Here is a 9,789-nt window from a genome sequence, read left to right on the forward strand (position 1 = left end):
ACCCAAAAAATGACCGAAGTGTTTTCGTCCTTATTTTAGACGTTCTTTCGATTGCCGCTTACCGCGTGTCTCTACGTGGCCCAGGAGCCGAGTTAGACGGGGGGGGTGTTCAGACACCCCCCCCCCCCGGCCCGGCGCGGAATCTCAGAGCACCGGCCCGGCGCGGGTTAAATTTAAATCGCAATGTCGTGTCGTGGGCGTCCCATACATATACTTATGTACCTAGGCATCGCAGATTTATTAGATTGCGGGTTGCGAGACGGTACCCCCAACTCCCAAGTCCCCGGTCTAGCGTGGTTCTCTCTCTCTCTCTCTCTCTCTCTCTCTCTATCTCTCTCTCTCTCTCTCTCTCTCTCTCTCTCTCTCTCTCTCTCTCTCTCTCTCTCTCTCTCTCTCTCTCCCTCTCTCGACTCTTTCGCCAGTTGCCAGCTATATTGCCAGCAGCTGCATACAGTAATCCACGGCCGCGAACTCGCTGCCACCGAGTTTCGAAACGGACGCATTAGGACCACAAGGAGGGTAACGAGTAACGACACGGAGACTCCACTAGGACAAACGGTCATGGTGAACAGGGAGCGGGAGGGGGGGTATGGCTCTCCATTTTTCAACCATTTTTTTAAAGTAGGTAAGTTTTATACATTTAATTTGCAACTTGTAACTTAGAAGTAGGTTAGACTCAAACTTGAAAGACTGAGTTATGGCGTCTTCATTCCTAGACTTCGGCATAAAAGGCACTGAGTCACTAGAGCTGGGCGCACCGTAACGAGCTTTGATAGGAACGCTAAGCTTTTGAGTTTCACATCCAAATTCTCCCGAACTATTCGGAATTGTTCAAACAGACGGCTCAGGCTGCATGGGGTCGGGACCTGCGCACGTGCGCAGCATTAGCTCTAGCTCTACCCAAGGCCAAGGCTATGTAAACCTACTTAGGTCCTTGGTTCCACACAAGTCAGCTTCTTCTATACCCATCCTAACCTCTGTCATGCCTGATGTTGGCTGTAACTCTGTCAACCCTTTCTTTCATTCATGACAATGCTACGGTGAATAAATGAATAAAAAACAGAACTTTTTAACTAGAATTTCTTTTTTTACTTATAAAAACTCTCTCTCTCTCTCTCTCTGAATCCTGTAGCTTATGTAGTAGGCATTAAGTTGTAAAGTAAAACAAGCATTATTCAACTCACCACATTTTATATTTTGGTTGCGGTGAGCCTGAAACCTGCTGCGTGAGAATTGTATTTGCCGCGCATATTTATACGACAGCGCTTAGAAATTGATGAACGAATGACAATTCAATTGAAGTGTTGGGCCAAATAAGCATAGTATTTATCGAATTTAAGTTTTAACCATAAAAAGGTAAGCATTATGTCCTATGTATCGAAATTATTACGCATGTATCTGCTCCCTTGCCTCGAAACTAAATTTGAATTCATGATGGCTTGATTTTATTTTTTAATGATGGCCTCAGGTCTGTAACTACGGTTCTGCGACACCTGAGCGAGCGTCATTTCAGCGAACGACATTTGAGCGAAACATTTTCAGCGACTATCAATTTAAGCGATTGACCTTTTCAGCGATTGTCAAGTCCGCGAATTCAATCACAGCGATTATCAACTTTGGCGAGGACCAGAATCAGCGAAACCAGATTGAGCGAGTATATGGTGGTCAATGGGAGACCAATTGAGCGATGCAGTTACAGCGAAACCGAACGCGACAAAAGTCAATCATTTGCTACTTCTCGGAAATTCTTGCCCTTGGAATACCCGTTTGGTAGGTGTCATGCTTCAAGCTGCACGCGGCAAAATATTAATTTGCTTTTAACCCTCGCCCGCACATGCCATTTTCCCATCCTAGAACGCACATGGGGGGGGAGGCTGCCACCCCCCCCCCGCGCCATTTCGTTCCTGTTGGAGATAGAGCTTAGCGCTAAAGACCAAAAAGATTCTTTGGGAAGAGACGAATCCAATGATACCCAGTTTTACCTTCTCAGGTCAGTCATTGACCTTCCAGGTCAGGTCAAACTAAAAAATGTTGCTGTTTTGGGTCACCGTTGGATATCAAGTGTGCTGCTTATCAAATACCGATGACGATGCTGTTTTCTGGTGCCAAGCCAGCTAGAACCTCTTAGTCACACTAACCGACCAGAATTTTGCTGCTGAGGTCATTTCAGGTCAAGTTAGGTCAAGGTCAATTATATGTGTTTGTATGTCTGTGTGTGTCTGTGTGTATACTGATGTGTGCACCGATTGTTTTTGGGTCCATATTACATGAAATCATGATCTGAGAAGCTTTTACCAAAAATGCAGTCAAAAAACTTCAAAAAAGTAAATTCAGCTTGCCTAAAACGCAATTATCTTAGATGACCTAGGTTGACCTTGACCCTGACCTTGACCCCTGTACATCGTCGAACAACATGTTCCATGATAGGTGGGAGGTAAGACTGGCAAAAAAGGCCGAAATCAGGGTGTCAAAAGCTCATAAGGCCCATGGCAAACGCAATATGTTGAGAATTGGCCATTTGGGTCATGATATGACCTGACAAACAAGGTCATATCTCCCTCCGAAACAAAAAATCACAGAAACTTGAAATTTACAGTGGACATCAAGAAAGGATAGAGGAGCAGCTATACGAAAAATCAGCCTTCTAGCTCTAAAAATGTTGAGTGCAGAGCAGAAAGACTACCTGGGGGGGGGGGGGGCTGCAACCACCCCCCCCCCCCCATGTGCGGGCGAGGGTTAAGTCCTTGGCTTTCCTACATTTCTTCCTTCTCAGCTTGTGGTCAATAGTTTTGAGCAGCTGGACGAACTTCGGGAACAAAGTGATTTGAAAATTATTGCACCGCTTTACGCATCATTTGAAGACACATACATCGGACGACCAACAAGGGGTGGGAGGGGAAGGAGGCGGGCAAAATTTGAATTGAAAATGTGGAATGTGAGAGATAGGACGACGGAAGGAATGCCAAGGACCAATAATAAACTCGAGAGATGGCACAGGAAAGTCCAGTCTATGTTTCAGGGACCTCACCCAAATACCTGGAAATTTGTACGGTGCTTGGGGCAAGAACAAAATTTACAACATGGGAACTGATCCAAATTCAAGCGGGGGAATTTCGTGAAAAACAGCGCAAGCGATATGAATCTCTGAACAAATGTTTGGTCACCATGATTGGCAAAGAGCAGGGGAGTGAAATTGAACCGTTGAATTTTTTTTTTTTAGAAATGTAGCATTAAATTTGGAACTCAATGTCTGACCTTAGAACGTGACATCCGCCATCCAGTTCCAGATAACCATGAGAAACTCCGAAAACTTTCGTACGCAAGGTTACTTTACTATTATACGTATGCGCTGGCAAAAGTAAAAAAAAAAAAAAAATGCACCGTAATAGGACGATGAAGTGTTTCGCTGAACTGACAGTCGCTCACATTGTAGTCGACGAAATAATTATCGCTGAAACATAGCTTTCGCTAAAATTGATAATCGTTATATTTGATAATGGCTTTACTTGATAATCGCTGAATTGCCATTCGCTGAAAATGGTTCGCTCAAATGACGTTCGCTCGAATGACACTCGCTAAAGTCGCTCGCACCGGTAACTACCCCCATCTGGCAATTTTTGTGTTGGTAAAAGCTGTCTATGGTTTGCTTATGCTGATTTCATTTTATTAGGCATCTTTATTAAACTTATTCTACATTTTATGGCTTCTCCAATGACACCAAATGACACTTCATAAAGGAGATACGTAATGAAAATTTATTGCCAAGGAGTAAGGAGTGACAGAAGATATAGGTATTTACCATAATTTTGTCAGGTTGCTTTCAAAGTGCCTGTGGTTCCAGGCTAGAAATATTGGTAATATTTTCCTGATTCATGCAGCATAAAAATATCAACCGTAGTAGGTAGGTAGCTCTAATTTTTTAAAGGCATTATATTAATATTTACATTAAAGTTACTCTAGCAGTTAATGTATCTCACCGTTGGTTATTTCCTTTTCTATTTTTCAACATTGCACCATGAAAACACCCAACCTCTCTCGTCTCTCCCCTCTCTCCCCAGCCATGTCAGTCTGCGTGCTGCACTCGCTCCCTGCCTGCCTGCCGGGGCTATCTGTCTCCCGGTACCTGTACACGCGCCGGCTGCATGCCGGGCTCCTGGAGGCGGCGCGGTCGCACGGCGAGCGGACGGCGCTGGTGGACCCGTCCGGCCGTCACACGTACCGCCAGCTGCTGGCGCGCGCCGCGGCGCTGGCCGGCCGGCTGCGGCGCGCCGCTCCCGAGCCCGGCTCCCGGGTGGCCGTGCTGGCGCCGCCCGGTCACCAGTTCGTCTCGGCCCAGTGGGCCGTCTGGATGGCAGGACATGTAGGTGAGGCGGAGGATAGGGATACTGTGGGGCGTCGTAGGAATGACGTCGGCTTAAGCTAGAGATTGTTGTGAAATGTGAACAATGAATTGTAGGAAAGCAGCATTATAAGGAATGTCTTGTTGTAGGAAATATTCCAGACAGCATGCAAACTACTGCACTCACTTGTTGTCGAGATTCCTGTTTCATCATTCACCTGAGATGAGAACTCAGCCCAGTGTGTCCCACCCGGTCCATCCCTACCCTCCCTCCACCACCCCTGCCGGCAGCTGTACCGCTGTGCGGCGCCCACCCGACCTCTCAGCACCGCTACTACCTCGACGACTCCCAGTCGGCGGCCGTGGTCGGCACTGAGGAGACGGCGGCGCAGCTGGAGACAGCCGTGGCCGACTCCCGCCTGCCGCTGCTGCTGGCTGACGGCGAGACGACGGCAGAGGGAGGAGCGGAGGGAGAGGGAGGAGCGGAGGGAGAGGGAGGAGCGGAGAGAGAGGGGGAGGAGGTGGGGAGCAGGGAGGACCACCAGCCGGCGGTGATTCTGTACACCAGCGGCACCACCGGACCGCCCAAAGGTGAGGGCGGGAGAGGGGGGAGGCGGGGGGCCTGGAGGGATGAAGGCAGTTGACTAAGGGGTGTTTAGGTGGGGAGTGATTGTGGTTTTTTTTCGTTGCCGACGGAAATTTGGGCTGTCACCGACCTGGGATTCACATGGCAAGGCATTCTGCATTACCACATGGGAATGCCAAAAGCAGCTCTCCAATGTCAACGTTCATTTATGAAAAGGGTTCTTTTCACAAATGACGTTTTGCGAAATATCCGTTTTTATCCAACGGCTTTTTTATAGGCATGCCATTCGCCTAAAAATAATGTCGACCTACACTTACGGGAACATGTCTCCGCTGGGACACCAACACGCCCACCTTCCCAGCGGCCCCACCCCCGCTCTGACCACCTCTCCCCCTCCCCTCCAGGTGTGGTGCTCACCCACGGTAACCTACTGAGCCAGACGCGCGACATGGTCTCCGCCTGGCAGTGGCAGCCGTCAGACGTGATTCTCCACACGCTGCCACTGCACCACACACACGGACTCATCAACGCGCTGGCTTGTCCGCTCTACGTCGGCGCCAAGTGAGTGGGGTGGGGAGTGGGAGAGGGAGGACGGAGAGGATGGGGAATTGGGGAGGTAGGTAGCTGGTGGGAGCCTGAAGGTGTTGCGGGGGGAGGGGAGGGAGAAAGGAAGTATAGGAAAGGGAGTGCGAGTTTGATCAATCTTTAGTTTTGTCAGCTTAAGGTAGAGAGTAACAGTGTTCTACAGTGTATTCTAGAAGTCACACTGTTCATCTTTTGCTTAGCTTGCAAATGTTGGATATGAAAAACGCCTTTCATAGCAGTGTGCCTGCCGTTAGTGACCAGTGGCTGATCGCGTGTTTAATTCCAACCACTCGTATTTCATTCTTAAATGTGTGTCCCAACTCGACATCCCCGCCCACCCTACGCTCCTGACCCGCCCCTTCTGCCCCAGGTGTGTGATGCTGCCGTCGTTTGACGCCGAGAAGGTGTGGTACCACCTGCTGGACACGGTCTCCGACCCCGCCGAACAGGTGAACGTGTTCACTGCCGTACCAACCATCTACGCCAAGCTGCTCGAACACTACGACAGCAAGAGCAGGAACAACTTCGCCTACCAGTCATTTGTCAAGGACGTCTGCAAGTCGAAAATCAGGTCAGATATGGTGCTTCATGCTAGCAACGCAAATACAAGTGTGAACGTAAGTGAGGTAATGCAAGATTGGAGACTTGATGTAGATTGTAGAATATGGTACTGTAGAAACAGGGTAGGTGATTTTTTTGTGAATTCCGTTTGGTCCCCTGCAGAGTGATGATCAGCGGCTCGGCGGCGCTAGCCCGTCCCATTCTGGACCGGTGGGAGGCGGCCACCGGCCACCGGCTGCTCGAGCGGTACGGCATGACCGAGACCGGCATGGTGCTCACCAACCCGCTGCACGGACACCGGGTGCCAGGTCAGTAGCCTCTGCGCGGGGACAGGGTGCCCGGTCAGTAGCCTCTGCGCGGGGGCAGGGTGGGTTACCGACCCGCTGCACGGACACAGGGTGCCAGGTCAGTAGCCTCTGCGAGGAACCATACCTTCATGCCACCCATACCTTCAGTCTATACTCTCTAACCCTCCTCCCCTCCTCCGTCAGGTGCGGTGGGCCGCCCGTTCCCCTCAGTCTCCGTCCGTGTAGCCCGGTTTGAACCGGGCGTCTCCGGGTACACCACACTGGCCGAGGCGGACGGCAGCGGCGCCTGCACCGTGACGCCAGGATGTGAGGACCAGGTGAGTGAGACGAGGGTTCGAGAGAGCGATGAAAGGGCGCATTCTGTCAGGTAGATGAGTTTGGGTTAACGTATTGGCTCAGTTGAACACTTGGCATTGTGTTGGTGGTTGCCATCCGCCCGGTGTTTTCATGACGTCAGGTGGGCAGGGGACATGCTCGCCACAAGTATTATTACGGAAATTCTGAGCTAGGACGTGGGTGAGCCGCTGTTTGTCCCCCCCCCCCCACACACACACATCACTTACCCCGCCCTTCCCCTTCAGGAGGGTGAGCTGCTGGTGCGCGGCCCGTCGCTGTTCTCGGGCTACTGGCGCCGTCCCGAGGTCACGGCCCGCGAGTTTACGGCCGACGGCTGGTTCCGGACGGGCGACACGGCGCGTCTCTCCGACGGCGTGTTCTCCATCCTCGGCCGCACCTCTGTGGATATCATAAAGACGGGCGGCTTCAAGATCAGCGCGCTGGACGTGGAGCGGCGGCTGCTGGAGCACCCGGAGGTGCAGGATGTGGCTGTGGTCGGCCTGCCCGACCTCACATGGGGACAGAAGGTGAGGGAGATATGGGATGTGGAAAATGGTCGGCCTAGGGAATGGTTGGAAAGATGGGATGCGTTGCGTGTTGTCCAGGCTAATTGCTCTGGAGTCTGGACTCAGGAGCCTTGTGATATTAACGAACTTGCGAAATATTGGCTATGGAACGATACAGTCAAATGTGAATGCTATTACATTTTAGAACGTAGTTTTTAGACGCCTCAGAGATTTTCTTGAAGCATTTTATTTTAGAAAGTTTTTTTTTGGGGGGGTTAGGCCCTTTCGGTCCAATGAGACCATTTCAGAGCCGGGAGGATAATAGGATATAGGGGGAGACATTGGTCTGGGCAGGCACCCTAGTGAGTCGCCGGGGCTGAGCCCGTCCAGAGGACAGGCCACCCAGCCCCATAGTACTCACTGCACCCGGCTACGGGGTCCTCGGGAGCAGCGGTGCCGCTCCAAGGGAGCAGCCCGCATGAGATAAAGTTGCCTGTCCAGCCCGGAGGGGGTTGCGGCGTGGAGGAGAAGGATTTCAGTATCCTGAGGATAGAAGCACGGAACGGTGATTACGGAGCGAGCGAAGCGAGCGTAGTCTTTCCTTAGATTAACGGAAATTTCTGAGTATGAGCGGCCGGCCGGCCGGCCGGCCGGCCGGCCGGCCGTGCGGACGCTTTTGCGAGGCTTATATCTCAGCAACCACTTGACCGATTTACATGCGGTAAATTTTGTAGGGTAGCTTCATTCCTTCTACCAAGTATTGGACTATTCCCGATGCATGTGGGTGACCCCTTATGCACGTGCCACGTGCAAAACGAAGAGATGTCAGTTTTGTAATTGTTGCAATATCTCGGTAACTACTTGGCCGATTGCGCTGAAAGTTGGCATGTAGGTAGGCACCCACTAGGCCCTGCATATCCATGTGCCAGAGTTGGGGTGCTGCTGCACGTGCGCACGTGCAGGGGTCGTTTCCAGATCTCGAGAACGGCTCGACCGATTGCGCTCAAATTTGGTACACAGTTAGGGACTGGTTAGTAGGGTGCCGTGCACAAGTCAGTTGGGACCCATTTTGCACGTGCGCACGTGCAGGGTGCCGCTTCCAGATCTCGAGAACGGCTGGGCCGATTGTGCCCAAATTTGGCACATCGCTAGAGACCGGTTAGTAGGGTACCGTGCCCAAGTCAGTTGGAGGTACCCCCTCGCAATTTCGCACGTGCAAGGCCCACCCTCTCGCTCGCTCCGTTAGTCGCCCCAAAAGGCGTTATACTGGTGATTAGAAAGGGCTTGTCCATCGACTTAAAAGCGGCATTCAATCCGCTCACTGACCCTCTCCTGTTTCTGTTCGTCAGGTGGCGGCGGTGGTTGTGAGCTCCGCCGAGCTGGACCTGGCCGGACTGAAGCAGTGGTGCGGGGACCAGCTGCCGCCCTACGCCGCGCCCACCGTGCTCAAAGTCCTACCGCAGATGCCTCGCAACGCCATGGGCAAGGTGAACAAGAAACAGCTCGTCAAAGACCTGTTCCCGGAGCCTGGGACGGCGCCGGCGGCGGGCGCGTAGTTCCGCGAACGGCCGGTAGGCGGCGCTGCGGGCGGTGATACGGTGGTTCACGGGTTATACGGCGTTATTTGACAGATTGACTGAGATTTCAGGTAGTTATTGGGATTCTTCTCTGACATTCAGGGCAGTTCTGTGATTTTAAACACGTGATAAGTTGTTGCTACAGATATAGATGCGGTTGTAGATGCGGTAGATGTTATCCTGAGCTCGGGGGAATATAATTCGCCGCAGTTCCCCCGGGACATTGACCAAAGTGGTCGCATATCAGCGTGAGTTATGGCCTATTACTGGTTCAGCATACCAATGACCATGATTGGGGGTCCTCGACACAAGCTGGATAGGTTCAGACTAGTTCAGAGTACAGTACGAACTTTGCTAAGGATATATACAGGGGCTGAGCACAAGTTCTCTATACACCGAAGCTCAACTGTATCGGCATTGACGCTCTACGGCAGATTGTAGATCGGCAGAAGCACGAAGCAATTGACGGAACGAATTGCATTGCAAAAAGTGAGAACGGAAGAAGCAATTGACCCATGCGACCCATGCTAGTAGATGCTCATCTCATGAAATACGGTATCTAGATCAGTATTTACCAAGTATTGATAGAATTAGTCGCGCTATAAACTAAGCGTCTGGGGTCTTCTTTGGCGAGATAGATTTGGAAATGAAGTAACAGAACTGCAGGATATTTTTTGATATTTGTGAATATTTAGTGGTAGGTTTTACATGACAACGCGTCAGCTTTGGTGCTATTCGGAAAGCTGCTCGGCGTGTGCGCAATGCGCATCATGAGTGTTAGTCTGTACAACCGTTGTACTTTCCGAGACCTTTAACCTTAGTCCTTTCGACGTTGACCTATGAGAAAAAGGTTTACGAAAAAATACAGTATTACAGAACAGCATCAGCTTCTTGATTTAGCTTGTGCTTTGGTCGATAATATTTAAAGGAATGGATTCTGGCTGTGACTGGCTGCGTATTCAGGTGTAGTCTTTGCGGTTTGGGGCGCTCC

General features: G+C 51.0%; 1 protein-coding gene across 1 annotated transcript; it reads left to right on the forward strand.

Annotated features, from left to right (window-relative positions):
- Positions 1 to 1,282: 1,282 nt before the first annotated feature.
- LOC122378458 (malonate--CoA ligase ACSF3, mitochondrial-like) lies at positions 1,283 to 9,681 on the forward strand. The gene is made up of 9 exons (XM_043359553.1): positions 1,283 to 1,356; positions 4,059 to 4,364; positions 4,631 to 4,930; positions 5,330 to 5,486; positions 5,881 to 6,081; positions 6,234 to 6,379; positions 6,563 to 6,696; positions 6,961 to 7,242; positions 8,571 to 9,681. The coding sequence occupies exons 2-9, from the start codon at positions 4,061 to 4,063 to the stop codon at positions 8,775 to 8,777; spliced, it is 1,731 nt and encodes a 576-aa protein (XP_043215488.1). The 5' UTR covers positions 1,283 to 1,356; positions 4,059 to 4,060; the 3' UTR covers positions 8,778 to 9,681.
- The last annotated feature ends 108 nt before the right edge of the window (positions 9,682 to 9,789 follow it).

The sequence above is a fragment of the Amphibalanus amphitrite genome, unplaced genomic scaffold (genome assembly GCF_019059575.1).
Source record: "Amphibalanus amphitrite isolate SeventyFive unplaced genomic scaffold, NRLGWU_Aamphi_draft 000059F_arrow, whole genome shotgun sequence".
Taxonomy (NCBI): Eukaryota; Metazoa; Arthropoda; class Thecostraca; order Balanomorpha; family Balanidae; genus Amphibalanus; species Amphibalanus amphitrite.

Excerpts from the sequence above, each read along its gene's own strand:
- LOC122378458 (XM_043359553.1), top strand. The coding sequence starts at position 4,061 with ATGTCAGTCTGCGTGCTGCACTCGCTCCCTGCCTGCCTGCCGGGGCTA. Across the intron at positions 4,365-4,630 it reads CTGGATGGCAGGACATGTAG|CTGTACCGCTGTGCGGCGCC; the intron begins GTGAGGCGGAGG and ends CCCTGCCGGCAG. Across the intron at positions 6,697-6,960 it reads CGCCAGGATGTGAGGACCAG|GAGGGTGAGCTGCTGGTGCG; the intron begins GTGAGTGAGACG and ends CTTCCCCTTCAG.